The sequence below is a fragment of the Eschrichtius robustus genome, chromosome 8 (genome assembly GCF_028021215.1).
Source record: "Eschrichtius robustus isolate mEscRob2 chromosome 8, mEscRob2.pri, whole genome shotgun sequence".
NCBI classification, from domain to species: domain Eukaryota; kingdom Metazoa; phylum Chordata; class Mammalia; order Artiodactyla; family Eschrichtiidae; genus Eschrichtius; species Eschrichtius robustus.
In genome coordinates this window covers 114,515,879-114,538,120 of record NC_090831.1, presented here as the reverse complement: position 1 = coordinate 114,538,120, position 22,242 = coordinate 114,515,879, and the positions used below count along the sequence as shown (strand labels likewise).

Below are 22,242 nucleotides of genomic sequence, written 5' to 3'. Positions count from 1 at the left end.
GTGTTACTAAGTGCAAAAAAAGCTGTAATTTGCCTTATGGAGAAAGTATATGTTAGAGAAGGTTCATTCAGGCATGAGTTACAGTGCTGTTGGCTATAAGGTCAATGCTAATAAATCAACAATGCAGTACATTCAGAAAAAGGAAGAGGAAATCCTGACCTGGACATGAGTCTACTCGGAAAAGTGCTAAAGTAACATCTATGAGTGATGCAGCTATGGAAAAGGTGGGAGAGCAGCTAAGTTTCTGGATTCATGAGATGAGGATTGATTTTAAAAAAAGCACAGTAGACATCATTGTTATGAAGCTGGAAGCCAGAGAAATTTATGGTCGCATTACCCAGGGTTAGGATAATGTTAAACCCCTCTCAGCTAGTGCAAGCTGGCTCACACATTTCAAAAAGCTATAGTGTGGCTGGCTCACACATTTCAAAAAGCTATAAGATGTGGAAATTTTTTTAAGTTACAGGAGAGGCAGGTACTGCAGATCAGGCAGCTATGAAAGAATTTTTAAAATACCTGCTAAGGGTTATACAGGAAAAGGGTTAGATGAGGGTCTTGTTCTAAGATTTAATTTGTCTGTAATTGTCTTTTATTTTTCATAAAACTTAAAAGAGAGTTTTGCTGGGTATAAAATTTTATTTTATTTTAATTGCTGCAGGCCTCCTGGAGGGAGAAATGATACCCTCCTTACCTTTCACTTCTTGACTACTTCTACCTAAGAGGCCCAACAGCCTGACTACACTGGTGTTAAGGACGCCACAGGCTGGCTGCCACAAGTAGGCAAAGAAACATCACCAGCCATTTATCACTAGCCATTGAAGGAGATAGAGATGTTTGAAAAGGGGACTTCAGGCTGAATCATCAGATTAGGTTCTTTCTATGGAAGAACTGAAGACAATGTTAATAAAAAATATAATGAGGGCTATTAAGGTTATTTGCTTAACAAATTAGAGTTTGTGGAATCAAAAGAAATTCTGAATTTAAAAATTTATTAGAGGGATACAGAAAGTTTGTTTTCTTTAGCTTTGTCCCCTGACAACCATACCAACATTCCCACAAGATAGTAGTTGAGTTAGCCATTAGCTTCATCCTTTTCAAACTCACAAAACATGTCCAATTCACTTCATTTCCCCCATTTTTTTAGTAGTCTTCATTACTTTCTTCTGAACTCTCTTAAATCTCACCATATCTTCTCTTAGAGTAACGTCAATTTAACCGGCACAGTGGAGCTAGTGTGTTCAATGTGATTACATATCCCTACGGGAGGGCAGAAGTTTCCACCTCATCACCTGCCAGAGTAACACTCAAAGCAAATCACAAAGTCCTTTTGGGCTGTAGGGAACAAATGCATCTCCTTTTGTATGAGTGTTACAGTTTACAGTGTTACAACTTTCTGCGTAATGTGTTTTCTCCTCTTCCTTCCTACTTCCTCCCATCTCAAAGAATTCTTCCAGAGTGGTTTTAATACTACTGTTTCTGTTGTTGTTATTTAATGCTTATTGAGTAACGGAACAGGAAACACATCAATGAGCTCTTGACTACCAGACACAGTTACCCATTAGCTTTGATGAAGTGATGTTCTGGAAAACGTTCAACATTCAGATTGACAAACGCGCATGAAATTACTTTCGGAGACAGAAAAACATCAAAAGAGCTATATCTATTCCTGAGAGAAGGGGAACACATGCGTATGTTTAAGATGGTCTGCGGTTATACCCTTTGAAAGTGTTCTTGATGCCATTCCTCTTTCTTCCCTGAGGCTGATCACCATCTAGAGGGGAAGGAAGGAAGAGGAGAAGGAAGGGAAAGATAGAGAAAGAGAGAGACGGGAGAGAAAAACGAAACAATTCAGTAGTAAGGGCATCATTCAGGCTGCTTTGCTACAGCAAAATATATGATAAGGTGGCAGCCTACCTCAGCTCTCCCGTTTCCTCCTCATTCATAGTTCTTATATTGTTGGAGTGAGAAAGAATCTTAGAGAATTTCTATTTCAACTCTTTCATTTTGTAAATAAGATAACTAAATATTAGAGGAGTTAGGTGACTTGCCTGAGGTCACACAACTACTTGTGGTAAAGATAGAGCAAGCGGGGCTCTGGCTTTCTCACCTGGCATCGTTTCCACTACAAAGTCCTTCTGCAAAGGGCTTTGACAATAGAAGGTTTGGTATAGCTTTTCATAATTGTCATTCTTGTCCAGTTCCCATTTTCCAACTGAAAGGCAGTCAAAAAGTTTGAGTGCTCAGGTGGTATGGTCTGAATGCAGGTGGTCAATGGAACACTATCCATGGTGAGCCAGAAGAACTTCTTTTCATGTCTCAAAATGGCCTACACGTGGACTGAATGCATTTCCTGGTCCCAATAATAATACCTTCTTTAACTCAATAAATTGGTACCTATTGTAAACCTTAAACTTAGACAATGTTATATGTCAATTGTATCTCAATAAAACTGGAAAAAATAAATTGACTGATACAGACTCCAAAGGAGTAAACATTCAGGAAACCTTAATCAATCAGTTCAACAACCTCTGATGCAAACAGCTGGTCAATTATAATTCGTGGCAATGGGCATAGTTTTATTGGGTTCTATAGGAGAAGCCATAGAACCATTGAACTTATTGCCTTTAAGTTGCTGTCACTTTAACTTGGTGGAGATACATAGGAAACAATGAAATACTTTATTTAAGTATTAAGTAGATGCTAAGGGAAGTGTACTATAATGTTCCTCAACTGATTCCAAGAAACTAAATCTTCTGTCATTTATCTTCAAAGTTAATTTTTTTGTTTTAATTCACATGGTTGTCTAAAAAATTAGTATATGTCAATTCTGCATGACTTGGATTACCTCTCATTACTAAATGACCTGTAATTTCAGGAGAGCCCCATTTACACCGATCACCAAGTAGCACTGTTTTGTGACTGTGGGCTAATGAGTAAAGAATAGAGGTGGAATTATTATGTATATGATGCCTTTGTGCTAAGTAAGGCCAAGTGGCATCAGAATGGGCTGTATGAGCAAAGGCTTAATAGTAATTTCAGTATAGAAATATGACCAGAGAGCTGAGTAGTCACAAAGCACCCATCTCAAGAGCCTGCTCTGAAGCAAACACGACCATATTCCTGTTGAAAGTGGTGATTCAGTTTGAGGAAAACAGTGTTATTCATCACACAAAAATATTGTGATTTTGAATATTTGGGTTGTGTGCTTTCATACTGTATTTGAAATTTAGGGGGGGGTCTTTATAACTAATATAATGACTTTTGCCTTGTTTTGCAAAACATCATTAAAATTATAATAGAAAGAATTTAAATGAATCTGTGGGAGTCTATAAGAATCTTTTTTTCCTTTAAGAGAGTTCAGTATATGAGGGAAGACTGAGAAACAGTAGTATAAACTATGAGTCAAATAGGAGTTCAAAGAAATGTAACAGGAGCTGCTTTCACACCCCTTGGATAGCAATGTTGGACAAGGAAGGTTACATTACCGTAATCCAATTAAAGACCCGACTCGCTTGAAAGAAAAGGGGAAATGCCCATGTTCTCACGTGCAGCTCCCTAATGGTGGATTGGCCTGGACGGGTATTGCTGACTGTACTCGGCTCACCAAAGGGACGGTGAGTAATAACAAAGCCAGACCTCTGAGCACTCTGGTTTTTTTTAACATCTTTATTGGAGTATAATTGCTTTACAGTGGTGTGTCAGTTTCTGCTATATAACAAAGTGAATCAGCTATACATATACATACATCCCCATATCTCCTCCCTCTTGCGCCTCCCTCCCACCATCCCTATCCCACCCCTCTAGGTGGTCACAAAGCACCGAGCTGATCTCCCTGTGCTATGCGGCTGCTTCCCACTAGCTATCTATTTTACGTTTGGTAGTGTATATATGTCCATGCCACTCTCTCACTTTGTCCCAGCTTACCCTTCCCCCTCCCCATATCCTCAAGTTTGCTGCAAGCAAACTCTGGTCCTAAGAGCACGAGCATTTGTCCTCAGGGAACTTTCCTCATTCCAATCAGCATCAGCTGAGGGAGGGAGGCAGAAAATGGAAAACTCTTTGGCAAGTAATTCTACCCTGTAATTCTACATTATCTTTGATTAATGAAGAGGAAAGAGCAAGCTCCAACGTCCTGAAATCTGGTACAGGGATTGCATCTTAGTGTAGAAGCTCCATCAAGAAATTATTTCTTCCCTTGCCTTGCAATTGCCCCTACCTGACTCCTACTCATTTGAACTCATCTTCTTAGGAGAATTTATTTTCCTTGCTCAAGGTCTGAGACTTAAAGTCAAAGACAGATTGAATAATTGTGGTCTCAGCATAATTTTATTTTAATTTTTTATTTTAATTTATTTTTTTTCCTCAAGCATGGTTTTTAACCCCTTGTTTCAGAGGATTTCTACAAGCAGTTTAAAAAAATTTTTTTTATTGTGGTAAAAAAGAATAACATAAAATTTACCATCTTAATCATTTATATGTTTCAGTAGCGTTAAGTATATTTACATTGTTGTGCAGTGAATCTCCAGAACTTTTTCATCTTGCAAAACTAAAACTCTGTATTCATTAACATTCAAATAACTCCTCATTTCCCCCTCCTCCTAGCCCCTGGCAACCACCATTCTATTTTCTGTTTCTGTGAATTTGACTATTCTGGGTATCTCAAGTAAGTGGAATCATACAGTATTTGTCTTTTAGTGACTGGCTTATTTCATTTAACATAATGGCCTTAAGGTTCATTTATGTTGTAGCATATATCAGGATTTCCTTCCTTTTTAAGGGTGAATAATATTCCATTGTATGTATAGACCATATTTTGTTTTTCCATTCATCCACTTGGGTTACTTTCTACTCTTGGCTATTGTGAATAGTGCTGCTATGAATGTGGGTGTGTAAGTATCTCTTTGAGATCCTGCTTTCAATTCTTTTTGGATATATACCCAGCAGTGGAATTGCTGGGTCATATGATAATTTTATTTTTAATTTTTTGAGGAATTGCTGCAGTATTTTCCATAGTGACTATACCGTTCCACTTTCCCACCAACAGTGGACAAGCGTTCCAATTTTTCCATATTCTTACCAACAGCTTGTTATTTTCTGGGTTTAAAAAAATTTTTTTAATAGTAGCCATTCTAATGCGTATGAGATGAAATCTCATTGTGGTTTTGATTTGCATTCCTCTAATGATTAGTGATAGTGAGCATCTTTTTATATGCTAGTAGGCCATTTGTATATCATCTTTGGAGAAATGTTCATTTAAGTCCTTTGCCCATTTTTTAATCAAGTTATTTGTTGTTTTGTTGTTGAGTTGTGTAAGTTCTTTTTATATGCTGGATATTAGCCCCTTATCAGATATACGATTTGCAAATATTTTCTCTTATTCTATAGGTTGCCTTTTCACTTTGCTGATTCTGTCCTTTGATATACAGAAGTTTTAAATTTTGATATAGTCCAATTTATCTATCTTTACTTTGTTACCTGTACTTTTGGTGTCATATCTAGGGCATATTTGCCAAATCCAATGGTATGAAACTTTTCCCCTGTGTTTCTTTTTAAGAGTTTTATAGTTTTAGGTCTTTCTTACTTTTTTGGTCTTTGAACCATTTTTAGTTAATTTTTCTATAAGTGTAAGTGTTATGGATTGAATGTTTGTGTCCTCCCAAAATTCATATATTGAAACCCTAACCACCAATGTAGAAGGTGGGGCCTTTGGGAGGTAATTAGTTTTATATGAGGTCATGAGGGTGGAACCTCCATCATGAGATTAGTGTTCTTATAAGAAGAGGAAGAGACATCAGAGCTCCCTCTCTCTGCCATGTAAGAATACAGGCAGAAGGAGGATGTTTACAAACCAGGAAGAGGTCTGTCACTAAGAACCGATTTGCTGATACCTTGATCTTGGATTTCCCAGCCTCTAGAACTGTGAGAAATAAATGTTTGTTATTTAATCCACCAAGCCTATGATATTTTGTTACAACAACTAGGGCTGACTAAGCAAGTTCAAATTCATTCTTTTGCATGTGGATAGACAGTTTTTCCAATGACCTTTGTTGAAGAGATTATCCTTTACCCATTGAATGATATTAGCACCCTTGTTGAAAATCATTTGATCATATATGTGAAGGTCTACTTCTGAGCATTTTTTTCTGTTCCATTCTGTTATATGTCTGCCTTTATGCCAGTACTACACTCTTTTGGTTACTATAGCTTTGTAATGAACTTGAAATCAGGAAGTGTGAGACCTCCAACTTTGTTTTTCTTTTGCAAAATTGTTTTGGCTATTCAGGGTTCTTTGAAATTCCACAGTACATTTTAAGGTAAATTTTTCTATTTCTGCAAAAAGTGTCCCTGGAATTTTGATAGGGATTGCATTAAATCTGTAGATTGCCTTCGGTAGTATTGACATCTTAACAATATTAAGTCTTCCAATTTGTGAACACAAGATGTCTTTCCGTTTATTTGTGTCTTCTTTAATTTCCTTCAACAACATTGTGTAGCTTTCAGTGTATAAGTCTTTCACCTCCTTGGTTAAATTTATTCCTAAGTATTTTATGCTTTTTGATGCTATTGTAAATAAAATTGTTTTCTTACTTTTATTTTCTGATTGTTCATTGCTGGTGTGTAGAAATGCAACTGATTTTTGCATGTTGAATTTTTATCCTGAAACTTTGATGAATTGATTGATTAATTCTAACAATTTTTTTTTTGTATGTGGAACTTCTGGATTTTCTACACATAAGATAATGTTGTATGCAAACAGAGATAATTTTACTTCTTCCTTTTCAATTTGGACACACCTTTTACTTCTTTTTCTTGCCTAACTGCTCTGGCTAGAACTTCCAGTACTATGTGGAATACAAGTGGCAAAAGCAGGCATCCTTGTCTTTTTCCTGACTGTAAAGAAAAAGCTTTCAGTCTTTTGCCATTGAGTATTATGTTAGCTCTGGCTTTTTGTTTGTTTGTTTATTTGTTTTAATATGTGAGCTTTGTCATGTTGAGGTTTCCTTCTATCTCTAGTTTCTTGGGTGTTTTTTAAAAATCATCAAAAGGTGTTCAATTTTATAAGATACCTTTTCTATGCCAATTGAGGTAATCAGATTTCCCCCCCTTCATACTGTTAATGTGATGTATTACAGTGATTTTCATGTGCTGAACCATCCTTACATTCCAGGAATAAATCCCACTTGGTCATGGAGTATAATTCTTTTAATGTGTTGCTGAATTCTGTTTCCTAGTATTTTGTTGAGGATTTTTGCATCAATATTCATCAGGGATATTGGCCTATAACTTTCTTATAGTATCTTTATCTGACTTTGACTCAGGGTAATGCTGGCACTATAGAATGAATTTGGAAGTGTACCCTCCTCTTCAATTTTTTGGAAGTATTTGAGGAGAATTGGTATTAATTCTTCTTTAAATGTTTGATAGAATTCACCAATGAAGCCCTCTGGTCCTGGGCTTTTCTTTGCTGAGAGTATTTTGATTACCAGTGCATCTCATTACTAGTTATAGGTCTGGTCTGTTCAGATTTTCTATTTCTTCATAATTCAGTCTTGGTAAATATAACAGGTATTCTTGATTTAACCTCTCCCTTGCATAACTTGTGTTTGATTAGCAGGAATTTGATACACTAGATATGGAAGTTTTGAGCAACAGTTTATGACATATAGATAAGACCATGTTAAATTCCATTAGGTTCTTTCTCAAAGTGTCTGTAACTTACCCCCCAGCCTCATCTACCTCCACTTCTCCCTTGCTCCTCCATTCCAAGTCTATGCCATATCAAAGTATTTGGCATTTTTCAGCACACCTGGTTCTTTTTATTATTCTGCACTTTTGCAATGAACTATTTCTGGATGGTGAAATTCCACTCAAATCTTCAGAAGTAAGGCAAAAGTCTCTTCTTCCCTGGGCTCCTCAGACATCATCTGTTAGGTCCTCCAAGATCTTACTCCAAGACATTTGGAATCTAGTAGAACGTAAAGCACATATCAATATCGCTTATAATTATTATCCTGTCGTTCACCCCACAAGACTCTGATCCTCACAGAGTAGTGTATTATCCCCAACTTATCTTTGAAAACAGTACCTAGCACAGTGTCCAGTATAGCAGTACTGAATGACTACTTAATAGATGCTTATTTAATGAATAAATGTTTATTGTGGGGAATGAATAACATTAAAGAAGACCTGAACACTATCCTTGTTCTCCACTGACTAGCTATGTGAACTTTGGTGAGTCACTTAACTTCTCTAGGTGTTTCTTCATTTCTGAAATGAAAGGTGGGGACAGATAATCTCCTAAATTCCTCCCAGCTCTGACATCGTATTATTGCCATTTTTAGTTGTGCAAAAGACAATCTTAATCATTAAGATAATTTTGTTGTCCATGACATGCAAGGGAAATGAAAACAAAATCAAATTTGTTTAAGTCATTTGACTGTACATTTCATGTTCATTCTTGAGAGTAACCATTCTAATCTTAATGAGCTTTCCCAATATTACAAAAATTCATCTGTTTTCTGAGTTAAAATGTTTTATGACATTTATTTAAATTAAATATCTATTTAAATTTACAGTGATTCTAAACCAAAAGTTTATGATACCTCTGTCCCTGGTAGGGATACAAAAAGATGTTTTTGAAAGAACATGGTATTTAATAAAATAATATTTATCATCTAAAATGTCTTACAATTATAAGTATAAAATTATAACAGTATAAATAATTTTGAAAAAATTGAGTCATCTCAAAACCAATTATTTTTCTACTTGTGCATTCCTTTTCTGCCTTATATACCCATATTTTATATAGCTTCAATAATGATGTTATTCAACTTCATATCACAGTGTTTTCATTTAGTACATCATCAGCAATTTGTATGACAAATTTGCATGGATCCATAACTATTATTTGGGGGATCTGCATAATAGTCCTTCAATGGACATTGAAAATTTTACTTATTTTCCTATTGTTTATCTGTTAGATCACTTCCTCATCATTATAAATCATTCTACAACAAATATTTTCCTTTCCTTACTTCTTCTTACTTGGGATTTTTTTAAAAAAATATTTTATTTATTTATTTATTTATTTATGGCTGTGTTGGGTCTTCGTTTCTGTGCGAGGGCTTTCTCCAGTTGCGGCGAGCGGGTGCCACTCTTCATCGCGGTGCGCGGGCCTCTCACTATCGCGGCCTCTCCTGTTGCGGAGCACAGGCTCCAGACGCGCAGGCTCAGCAATTGTGGCTCACGGGCCCAGTCACTCCGCGGCATGCGGGATCTTCCCAGACCAGGGCGCGAACCCGTGTCCCCTGCATTGGCAGGCAGACTCTCAACCACTGCGCCACCAGGGAAGCCCGTTACTTGGGATTTTTACTTAAGATAAATTTTAGAATTGGAATGATTTGATTAAAGATTAATATTATTAACTTCATAGTTAACTTTGGAAATTATTCACAAAATACAATTGGGGAAGGGGCTCTAACTGAACTACCCCATTTGATTTAGGTTATTATGAATATTTCAACCAATATATTGATTTTTTTCCTGAATTCATTTGTGCCAACTAGAAGTTAGAAATGCATTTAGCTGCAAGCAAATAAAAAATCCAGTCAACAGTGGCTTATACAGATAGGAGTTTAATTTTCTTTTATAATAAAAAGTCTAGTGATAGATGAACTGTCTTGGGCTAGCAACTCCTCAAGGAAGTCATTAGGGACCAATGTGCATTACAACTGACTTTTCCATTCTTAGTAAATGATTTGCATCTTCATGGTTGTAAAATGGCTATTACACATCTAGGCACTGAATTGAAGAAGGAAGATGGGCAAAGGACTGAAAGGGCAAATTATCTTTCTGTACTAGTAAAACATTCTCCCAGAAGCCTCATCTGGTTATTTTGGCTTCAGTCTCATTGTTCAGAACCAGGTCACATAGTCACACTTCACTGCAGGGCAGTTTGGGAAGGAGTATTTTATTTGTATATCTCTGTAGTCTAGGAAGATGAGGGAGAAAGGGGACATGAATGACTTTTGAATAAAAAGGCTTTGGCGTCTGCCACATGGCTTTCATCACTTTCAGTAAAAAAGAAAGGAAATGGTTTTCATTTATTACAATTAAATAGTAAACTCTTTCAGGAAATTTACTGAATTGTATCCATCTTTGAATCCTCAGCATTAGCATACTGTTTCTATAGGAGAGGCTGAAGAAGTGTTCGTAGTATGTTGAAAAAGGAAGGATATGATTTTTGGAAATTAGGATGGGTTAATTAAAAAGTCACATTAGATTAGCCTCATTTTCTTTGATAGGGTTTCTTGTCTGATACTTTGGGGAAATGTAATAGAAATAGAGTACTGCACATAGTCCCTCAATTGAAATTTGTCCACAAAGAGAGAAATGCAGATAAAAGTTCAGCTCAATGTTTTAATTTGGATTTTAATAACTATTCACAGAAGTTAGTGATTAATAGACCACTAGAATGTTTAGCACCAAAAGAGCAGAAAGAGAGAGGTCTTCAGTTTTTCCCTGATGAATTGCTAGCGCCTAGAACAGTATATATCACTGTTTAGTGGTTGCCTGTAAAACCAATGACCATCAGCCTGGATCGAGGTTTCTAGGGATACACCATTCATTCTGTTTCTGACCTTATCCTTTTCAGGAAGTTTATCGGCAACTTCACAGTATATTGCAGATCAGATCTGCTCTTGATAGAGAATCAGGAGGGATTGTGAATGCAATGAATGACATACTTCAGATCCCCAAGACTCTTGGATGGGTGAATGATGGTCAGAACACAGCAAGGGGAAAGTTAATGAAAATAAATGTTAATTCCTTCAATTTGGCCCCCAAACCAGCTGCTCAAGTACAAGAACATTGTAAATTATGTTATTTCTTCTGGGTGCACAAACAGAGTAAGGAATAATAACGAAAACTGAGAAGAAATTTATGACATACCCTGTTGAAAATGACATACCCTGCTGAAAATGACTGAGTTGTCTTAGAAAGTAGTGACTCCCCATAACTTCAGTTGTTCAAGGCTGAAAAGGATCATGTGAAGGGATGCTGTGGGAGTACTGTGCGTGGATGGAAGGCTGGATTGGATGAGTTTAAGACCCCTTTCATCCTGGAGAAAGAATAGCTCTATTTTAATTTAAATCTAGCTTAGAGACTGCCCATGCTAATAAGTTCCTATTAATTCCTATCAATAGAACCTAAAAGATTGTTCTCCATTCTATTTCAACAGGTATCCATATTTTGTATGGCAGCTTCATATTTTGTATGCAATGGTGTAAGCCTGAGAATCTTGGGTTTTTTAACACACAGTCCTCGTACAGATCTCTCCTTTCCTTATTGCCTAGTAAATTTACAATCCCAGCACCTTCCTGACTGGCCCTCTGATTTTCTTTCTAGACCCATGAATGTTAGATAACATTTATTCATTCATTCAATAAACATTTTTAATGTACCTACTGTATGTCTCGTAGTTTTGTTGAAGACATTAGCTAAGACAGAGCTCATGTTCTAATAAGAGGAGAAAACAAAGAGGTAAATAGACAGTACAATTTAGACAGTGGGAAGTGCTATGAATTTAAGGAAAAAACACACAGTTTTGTGTCAGCTATGGCTAAGGGCATTTTAGGGAGTGTCAGGGAGGCTTCTTTGAAAACGTGACATGAGAGGTAAGACCTGAACGATGAGAAGAAGCAGAGTGTCCAGGACCCAGTTTATGTACGTCTCCAGAATGATTGGCCCCTCCTGTCCCCCCAACCTATTGTTTCTTTTCTGCTTAATGGAGAGCCTCCACCATTGACATTGACGTTGCCTCATATCCTACCTCTGCCAGCTGTCTCAGCCTCCCCCAAGAAGGGCTGGACTCAGGGAGTGGCAGGAAGCTCAACAACTTGATGCTCAGGCTCAACGGGTCTCTATTTTTAGAGTTTCCTCCCATCACTTCCAGAAAGGACTGAGAAGTCCGGCTGTGTGGCAGGATGCTGGGTTCCCCAGGAACATAACCTGGAAGGGAGAGTGAGTCAATTCCCTAAGGGACAAACTTCAACCAATGAGAAACAGGAGTCAGGAGACAGGAAGAAACTGGCAGAGAAATTCCCCTTCTTCCTGCAGACAGAATGTTCCCAGATACAGTGATGATGTAAGTTCTGTCTGGACGAAGTTCTGGTGACCAAGCAACCAGGTGTGTTTATTTGTGAGGATGCAGCCATCTCATACTCATCACCTTGAATTTATTTTCCCTCTTTTCCTGCCTTACTTCTCTTTTCCCTTCATAACGTCCTGGGACTACAATTCTCCATAAAGCCTTGGCTTGTAAGCTTTGCCTAAGAATGTGTTTTCTAGGGAACCCATGCAAAAACAAACATCATGTAAAAATATTGGGGTAGAGCCAAGGTTTCTGAACTCCATGGAGGAGCTCAGGTCTCTGCCGTGAATTCACAGGGGCATTGAAGGATATTTAAAATTTTCAGGGCAAACAGTGATACTCAACCTCTGTTAGACACCATGCAAACTACTATAGGTAGTTGACAGTTTCCACACTGGATCATGTTACATTTTTTTCACTGACATTATTATCTTGGCAGAGCTGGGGGTTCAGTGGTTGCTCTGATAAAAAGCAAAGTGGTACCTATTATGATTCCAAGGTTTGAGAAGTTGTATCGTGCCCATTACTATCTCATTAGTAAGTAATTGGGGCTATTTAAGGATGAAATAAAACATTATTTTTTTCCTTTCAATTTATACGTATCACTTTTTTAAACAGCAACGAATGTTGTTAAGGCATAAATGGTTATTAAATCGTTAGCACTTAACTACCTAATAAACCTAAATGTTCGGTTCTTCTTTTGGTCTAGAGGTTCCAGGAAAAATAATTACTGCGATGCTAAGTGTTCTGTAAACTGAGAAAGTTTGGGAATCTTTGAGGCAGAGCATTCCAGGCAGCAAAAGTAGAAAGTATAAAGGTGGTAGGCAGGAATAAGCTTACACACGTCAGCTCCAACCTGGAAACTTCCTTTCCTTTTTTCCTTTACTGACAATATTTTCCAAAACTCTATTAACCTTAGATTGGTCTTTAAATAACTTAGACCCTAAATGGTATGTGTTTGTGTGTGTGTATGTGGTATATGTGTGTTTTGTGTGGTTTATGTGTGTTACTTGCTTTCTAAAAAAAAAAAATGATTATTATTTCCTGAAAATTCTTAATCACTACATACATTTTAAAAATGTTAGACATGATGTTCTCTTTATTACTTGTCTTGCTGGCTAATCTAAACTCTAAAAACAATTTTTTTTTCTTTCTTTAAAATTTCATGCTTGAGGCTGTTTTGATCAGGCCTAGAATTTGGGAGACTCAAGTTTGGTATGTAAGACTCCGCTGATACCTATGTTAGAATGAACAGTAATTAATAATAGAAAGATAAGGTAAGGAGCCCACTAGTGGGGCTTTGGGTCCAGTGATGGAGATTTTTTCCAGGGGAGGTCTGAGATGAGAAGCAGCGTATTTCAGTATACCCAGAGAAGCTCATTTTCTTGTTTATGTACTTACGTTCCTCCAAATCATACATGATACGTTTTTAAACCTGAACGTCAATTTCTTTTCCTGTGATTGGAGTGCTTTTGACCTATGCCCAAGGATTCCACTTTTTAGAGTCAAGGTAACTAAGAAGTTGAATGAATAATTACAAGGTTGCTTAGTGACCACTGAAAAACAAGAAGGAAAATAAATTGTCTGAAAGGATAACTGATATTTTAAGTAACTTCTCAGAAGGCCACCCCACAAAAAGAATTCATTTGTCTTATGCTGGAACTATTTGTGCTTCTATGGTGTAAGTTTCTTTCTTTCTCTCTGTCTTAAAATCCAGTACGTGTTCAGTGATCTTTTTTTTTTTTAACCTTATTTTCCTTTGTGTAGCAGCCCATTTTTGTTGATAGACTCTTTTTTTTTTAAACATCTTTATTGGAGTATAATTGCTTTACAATGGTGTGTTAGTTTCTGCTTTACAAAAAAGTGAATCAGCTATACATATGCATATATCCCCATATCTCCTCCCTCTTGCATCTCCCTCCCACCCTCCCTATCCCACCCCTCTAGGTAGTCACAAAGCACCAAGCTGATCTCCCTGTGCTATGCGGCTGCTTCCCACTAGCTATCTATTTTACATTTGGTAGTATATATGAGTCCATGCCACTCTCTCACTTTGTCCCAGCTTACCCTTCCCCCTCCCCGTGTCCTCAAGTCCATTCTCCAGTAGGTCTGCGTCTTTATTCCTGTCCTGCCCCTAGGTTCCTCATAACCTTTTTTTTTTTAGACTCCATATATATGTGTTAGCATACGGTATTTGTTTTTCTCTTTCTGACTTACTTCACTCTGTATGACAGATTCTAGGTCCATCCACCTCACTACAAATAACTCAATTTTGTTTCTTTTTATGGCTGAGTAATATTCCACTGTAAACATGTGCGACATCTTCTTTATCCATTCATCTGTCGATGGACACTTAGGTTGCTTACATGTCCTGGCTATTGTAAATAGAGCTGCAATGAACACCCTGGTACATGACTCTTTTTGAATTATGGTTTTCTCAGGGTATATGCCCAGTAGTGGGATTGCTGGGTCGTATGGTAGTTCTATTTTTAGTTTTTTAAGGAACCTCCATACTGTTCTCCATAGTGGCTGTGTTAATACACTCTTTAAACATGCAAATACACACCTGATTGGTCCATCTGGCTTTCCTGTTAGCCTGGAAGACATTCTGTCTCCTGTTGGTATGTATTTATTTAATCAGGCAAAACTCAAGATTCTAGCTAAGGCCACTCAACTCTGACTGATTATCACTGTTTTCTTATGTATCTTTCCTGAAATATTATATTTGTAGCTATCCTCTCTTTTTCTGTAAATGGTAGCATACTAAGTACTCTGAACCCTGTTTTTTTTTTTTAGTTATATTTTTGAGATTGTTTTATATCAATACCTTATCAGTTTGCCTTATTCCTCTTAATGACTGCAGAGAATTCCATTATTTGGGTGAATGATAATTTAAGTAATTAGTCCTATATTAACAAACATTTACATTGTTTTTAGTCTTAAATTTTTAGTGTACACTTTCAAGGATATCAGAGAACAGATTCCTAGAAGCATAATTGCTAGGTCAGTTAGGTTGGCATTTCAGATATTGGTGGATCTCTCCAAATTTCCCATCAGAGACTATACCAAACTCTACCAACAATTTGAGAAAGTGTTGGTTTTCCTGCCTCCTCAGCCAATACCATCTATTTCCAACTTGTTTATTCTAAAAAAATGGCATCATAGTATAGTTTAAAATTGAATTTATTTTAGTTTTTAATTTAATTTTTTTATTGAAGTATAGTTGATTTACAATGTTGTACCAATCTCTGCTGAACAACAGCAAAGTGACTCAGTTATACATGTATAGACATTCTTTTTTTAATATTTTTTTCCATTATGGTTTATCACAAGATCTTGAATATAGTTCTCTGTGCTATACAGTAGGACCTTGTTGTTTATCCATCCTATATATAATAGCTTGCATCTGCTAATCCCACACTCCCAGTCCTTCCCTCCCCCATCTCCCTCCCCCTGGCAACCACAAGTCTGATCTCTATGTCTATGAGTCTGTTTCTGTTTTGTAGATATGTTCTTTTGTGTTGTATTTTAGATTCCACATATAAGTGATATCATGTGGTATTTGTCTTTCTCTTTCTGACTTACTTCACTTCGTATGATAATCTCTAGTTGCATCCATGTTCCTGCAAATGGCGTTACAGTATTTCATTCTTTTTCATGGCTGAGTAGTATTCCGTTGTATAAATATACCACATCTTCTTGATCCATTCGTCTGTTGATGGACATTTAGGTTGTTTCCATGTAGTTAGCTAGGCTAATATTAGGGATGGGAGGAGCTCAGAAAAGGAGGCAGTGGACCCATGCATGCAAAGATGGGAGCAGAGAGAGCAGAGAGCATCTGGGACTGGTACACAGTCCAGTTCAGAGCGGCACTCTCAGGAAAGGGTGGAGGGGAAGTGGGCAGGGCTGGCACACCACCCACTAATGTGGCCTTGAAAATCAGTGAAGGGGTTAATTGAACTTTGCCCTAACGACAATATGATGGAATTGGAATACTTTTAGGTAGAGGAAAACATATCAGAGGTCTCTGGGGGGTTGAGCTAGAGAATTGATTGGAGGACGTATGGAGAGTTGTCTAGCAGGAAGGAGGAGCTAGGAAGCTGTCTAGTAATTCAGGTAAGATGACATTTCCTTGTTGTTACGATACACTAGGTAGTCACAGATCTCATTTAACATGACTGTTGAAGCACCTAATATGCCCATTCTCCTCTTAAAATGGAGCACGCTGCATGGGGGGTGGTGGGGGGTTGGGGGGTGGGAAGCAAAGACCTATAATCAGGCTCCCTGGCTGTAATATCTGGTTCTGCCAATTTCTAGTTGCATAAGCCTGAGCAACGGGGACCATACATTTGAGGGGTAGTGTAAAAAGCACGGAGATAGGCATGTGAAGTGCTTAGCACATCTGTCACGTAAAAACCAGGGCTTAATAACCACTAGCTGTTTTTAAAATTATTTTTATTATTATTACCTTTCCTCACTCCACTCTGGAAATGCCCTGACCCTTGGCTTATTATAATGTACACATGCAGCAAATTACAGAATGAGGGAGTTGAGAGAGATCTGAGGTATCTTATTCAATCTCCTAATTCTTTCTAGTCGTGAGAAAATAAAGCGGGGAAAAAAGAATCAAGCAACTTGTTTGGGGTCAGCAACACCGACCTGAAATTCTTCCCTGCTCTGGTTCTCTCATTGCCTGTCCATGTATTTTGGTTACTACACTTAGCCTTCAGTATAAATCTTTCTCGTGTTTGTTGACAGCAGTGATTCTTGCGTGAAAATTCCTAATTTGGAAAACTATCTGTCTCACACACTTTGTTGCACATCATTCAAACCTCATAGAGTTTTCAATAACCTTAGAAACAAAAACAAGAGAGCGGTGGACAATTAAATCTGCAGAGACGGCAAGCTTGGCTTTGTGTCGGCAGTGGGGTCCGCAGAGGTTGGAAGCCCCTCCTTAAGCGGGCCCTTCCTTTCCTTTCCGCTCTGCCGCTGCAGCGCCCAGCGCTCACGTCCTCACTTTGCCTCCTGGATTCTCTCAGTCTTTCTGCTTCGCTGAGGGGCCTGTGATCCGATTCAATCTATGAACAGCTGTTTAGGAAGATCTTTCTATGTGTGTAAGGAAGGCTCTGGGCTGGGGGATTCAGGGATGAAAGGGTCCCAGCCCTCGCCCCGAGAGAGGAGGTAGGCGCTTCGCCTGCATCGTAAACTGGACCACCTCCTCATGCCTTAATTTACCCTGCTTAATTTACAAATTCTCTCCCAGGTTCGCACCGACCACGCGCCCGCTGCATTCCCCCCCGAGGTTTCCCACGGTCGGGAGGCTTCTGCCAGGCTCCGGCTCTGCACGGTCGGGCAGCGGCGGTGGGGAGAATGCCGCCCCGGACATCAGGCATCAGGGGACGGGCACCAAGGTGGGCGCTCCCGCTCCCGGGCCGGCTGCCTGGGCAGGGCACCTCTCCCTTCCCGGTGTCCGCTTCCTCGTGTCTTAACCGGGGTGCGGCACGCTGTCCTCCGAATTTCCCTCCGGAGCTCTCCTCTCTTGCTGCCAGTGTCCGCGCCCCCAGCCCGGCGCCTCCTCATCCCCTGCCCTCTGTCCACCTCTCCGGCGACCCGACACCTCAGGGCCGAGTTCCGGTTCGGCCCTGGCCGGTGCCCCCGATTTAGGAAAAGGCCAGGGGGGCGGGAGGGCGCGGGTTTGCAGCGGGGAGGGAGGGGGAGGCGGAGGGAGGTGGCCTCTGATTGGTCGGGGAGGGGGAGTGGAGGCACGGAGTTTCCCACAATGCCCCGGTGCGGGGCCGCCGCGGATGGATGCTGCGGGAAGGGGCTGCCATTTGCCGCCCCTGCGAGCGGCGCGCAGACCTGTTCGCCCTCCGGCGGTGGCGGCCGCCGTCAGTGCTGTTCGTGTGTCCGGCTTCTGCAGCGGCGCCGCCTCGGCTCCCTCCGCGGCCGCCGGAGCGGTCGCCATGAACCCCAGCTCCTCGGCGGCAGAGGAGAAGGGGGCAACGGGCGGCAGCAGCAGCAGCGGAAGCGGCGCCGGGAGCTGCTGCCTGGGCGCCGAGGGCGGTGCGGACCCGAGGGGCGCGGGGGCAGCGGCGGCGGCTGGGGCCGCTGCCCTGGAAGAGCCCGGGGCCGCCGGCCCGAACGAGAAGGACGAGGCGCTGGAGGAGAAGCTGCGGAACTTAACTTTCCGGAAGCAGGTCTCGTACAGGTAGGAACGCGAGCCCGGCAGCCGGGAGGCAGGTGCCGCCGCGGGGCGCGAGACCCGCTCTGCGCTCTCGAAAGGCGCTTCCTCGGACTTGGGGGCACCTGGCGCCCTCTCTCTCTCTCTCTCTGCCTCCCTCCCTCCCTCTCTCTCCTCTTCTCCCTCCCCGTTCTGGGCTGTGTGTTCACTTCTCATCCCAGCCTTCTGGGCTGGAGGAAAGCTTCGTGCGCCAGGTTCCCCCCCCCGGAACTGGAGAGAGGACTGGGTCCCTGAGGTCAGAACAACAACAGTAAAAATGCGTGTGTGTGTGTGTGTGTGGGAGCGGGGTGCACACACACATATGCCAGGTTTTCTTGAGAGAAGTCCTCAAAGTTGTCCCTACGCCGGGGTCATCTTCAACCACTCCCCCTACCTTGCCGATTTTACTGGTTGCACCTTTGGCACTAACTTGATACTTGAGATCACGGACAGGCAGAAAAGAACAGCGTTCTATCCTGAAGAGAAATCCTTATGGAAGTTGGACCTGCACTGAAATATCCCATTAAGGAAGAGTCGTTGTGAATCTGTGTCTGCAGATACACAACTGGTTCCGGAGGGTCACACGTACACGTGGTCTCTCCCTCTCTCCTGGGTGTGCTCAGAAGGACGACTTGGGAAGCCTGCTGGCAAGCAAGGGGTGGGGGAGAGAATGGGGCCGTGCTTGCCCCTAGGATGGGTGTATTTACAAGACAAGGACAGTGTGGGATAAATGGCCTCCGAATGATGCCAAAAGACTACCCCCAATTGTGTCAGGATTCACGAATGAGAAATGAGGATCCAGTAGGTTCTCTCCTCCCCCCTGCCCCCCACCTTCAGGCAAGAATAAAGATATTGATAGATTTGGAGAGTTTTGGAGACCCTTACTGCTTGTTAATTTTAAAAGTTGAGGTGATAAACAAGCATAGAATTACAAAGATGTGCACTTCCTTGGCTTTGGAGTATTTCTTGAAAAGGGGTCAGTAAAAGCATCCTTGTGACCCTCCTCATTTTAAGTTAGCAGTCCTTTCCAGAAATGCTTATAAAGTTTTAAGCCTGTCACACCATGTGGTGTTATGTAAGCAAAAGCAGATGACAGAGGTGCGTGGGTTTGTGAGGGTGTGTGTTGTATTTCTGGGAGCATGTGTGTGAATCACCGGGATCCCCACTGGCATTGCCTGGACTGCAGGCCCCGGTCACTAGGGCATGTGCTCTGTGTCTCAGTGTTGGCTCCTGACGACTCTGAAACGGCCTTCCTGGGGAGGTGTTAACTCCCTCATCCCCCACGTGCAGTTTGTTCACTGTGCATTGAGGGAGTTTCCCACCTGACTTGCTCTTTTAGTTACTCATGTAGATCAGGACAAAATGGATCTTTCTCTTTATATTTCTGGTTTCTAAAAATAGACACGTGGTGGAGAGTGAGGTAGCTCTAGGGAGGTATGCTAGGACACAGGCAGTTCTACTTCTTAGCTATGATGGCCTGTCTGGCCCTTAGGGGACCAGGGGCTACAGTCAGCCTAATTTAGGAGCTGCGAGTTGGAGGGGACGGTTGATAATGCAGAGCACATTGTGGGCCTGGGCTCCTGGGCCCAGAATCGTTCCTGTGTCGTTGGTATTCATCATCGTGACTCCTCACTGGGTAGGGCTACAAAGCCAGAGTTTGCAAGGGAAATCATCTCAGCTTGCTTCTTGGCAGGGGTCGTTCCCTGAGCCCCTGTCTTGGAAATGAGTACTCTGTGAGGCCATGGCCTTCTGGGTTGCATGCTCACTCATGCATGTGTAAGGGTGTGCACACGCAAACATAGACATCGACCCAGACACGGTGTTTTTCTAGCAGAAGGATAACACCGCATCTGCCTTACAATCCACGGAGGTGGATCCCACTTTGTGGACATCATTTCCTTTCAAATAAAGCTTTACAGTCCCCAGTTCAGGAAGGCTCCTGCCACAGCATCGCCTCAGGTGGCTGGTTAAAAATGCCCACCACCCCACACTTACAAAATCAAGCTCTCTGTGGGTGGGAGTTTTTAGCAAGCTCCTCAGGCAATGCATAAGCACACTCATATCTGAGGATTGCTGCTCTGCCCTTTTTTTCCAAAGGCTGAACAATTGATCTTTGAATTCATAAGCCATGCCCAGCCAAACAAGGCCAGGCAGTCCCAAAGTCAGAGGAAAGACAGCAGAAGGTAGGTATTTCATCTGGCACGTGTTTGTCCTGGGTACCCTGGAGAGTGTCTCCATTTTGATGATGATGATGATGATTTTTTTAGAGTCACGGTGAATGGCCTACCCATTCACCAGGGCAGCCATTTATGTTGGACTCAGATGTAGTTGGGCCTGGCCATTTCGCTGGTGGGTTAATGAATGGTCTGTAAGAAAAGAGCAGCTTTGGCTGGAGCTGGGCGTTGGCTTCTCAGTGAGGACCACATCCCCTCACTTCTGGGGGGCACCTGAGGACGGCGACTGGTGGAAGTTGATGGAGAGGGGTCAGGAAGACCTTACAGAATGGAATCTAAGTGAAGGGGTTGAGTTAGGATGTGAAGTATGGCTGCTGTGTAAGGGGGATCATTTGAGGTGGGGAAGAAGAGATCTGCAGGTGGTCAAAAAAATCTTTTGAAGAACATGGGTATTTGCGGAATGACACTTGACAGGAGAGAAGAAGGGGGCTGGGGGAGATGGTGTGCATGTGCGTGTGTGTGTGGGGGTCTCATCTGCTCCTTCTGTTGCTAAGGAACATATAAGCTAGGGTTTAAAAATAAATGAGGAGTGGGTGGGCATATGCAATGACTCCTGTCTTTTTAGGAACCAGAGCCCTTTACAGAAAACCTTTAAATAACCATTTCTGGAGGCAGATTATTCATTTTGCTCGACTTTTACTTTGTTAAGTAAAATAAACTCCTTTATATACCCCTCGATTTCCCCTCATTATCTTCTCTTTCTTTTTGGGGGAACCATTTTTCTCATGAGAATTCTTCCTTTATTTCAGATTCTGCTCCCCTAGAGCAAATAGGCTCGGTAGATTGTAAAGCTGAAGGTTTCAGAAGGCAGTGCAAGTGAGCTGGTACTTTTCTCTTAAAATTACTACTTCCTTTTTCTTTGCAAATTATGGTGCTGCAACAGATACATATGTGCCGATGACTATGTAATGTGCAGGAACTGGTTTTTTTTAACCACTGTAAGAATTCCCACTTAAGTCAGTAAAATTAAAAAAAAATCATTTAGAAACATGCAGAGGAGGGGAAGGAGAAGGTAGCTGATGTCCGTTGTCTTCTGTGTACAGGCACTGCGCTAAGTATTCTTCTATGTTATATCTTATTTACTGTTCAATGACAGTTTTATGATGCGATTATGGTTATTTCCATTTTATAAACAAATGAACCTGAGGCTTAGAGCTTGGGTAAGAGGCAGCTTTAAACCCAGATCTGACTCTAAATGACATTCTTTTTACACCCCATCATGCTTCCCTAACCATTCACTTCTGGCTCGAACGCTTCCCTTGGGTGTCTGTGTTTGCATGTGTGTGTGCAGCGTAAGCTCTTCTTTTACCTCTTCCGTAATATATCACAGGTCATTATTTATTATCTCTTGTATACTTTATTCTTTGGACCGTGTCCCTTTGGCCATATAATTTAAAGTAACTCCTCTACTCTTTCTGAGACAGAAATGAATATAAATTCGTGATCACCAGAAAATATATTGGTTTTGCTTCTGAGAACAAAACCACCTACATGACACCTGCCATCTCTGTGAAGATACCCAGGTTAGAATTTTATACGTCTTTTAATAAAAACTACACAGGAGTTGTGTAGGTGAACCTAGATCCAGTGAAGAGCTGGCCTGTCCGTACCTCTTTGAGCAGCACAGAATAAATGTT

General features: G+C 40.9%; 1 protein-coding gene across 2 annotated transcripts in view; it reads left to right on the top strand.

Annotated features, from left to right (window-relative positions):
* The first annotated feature begins 17,955 nt into the window (after positions 1–17,955).
* DGKI (diacylglycerol kinase iota) overlaps positions 17,956–22,242 on the top strand; it is a 447,792-nt gene continuing 443,505 nt past the window's right edge. For both annotated transcript variants that reach the window (XM_068550116.1, XM_068550115.1), the window contains exon 1: positions 17,956–18,359. In XM_068550116.1, the coding sequence (XP_068406217.1) occupies positions 17,956–18,359 (404 nt within the window). The remainder of the gene's footprint in view (positions 18,360–22,242) is intronic.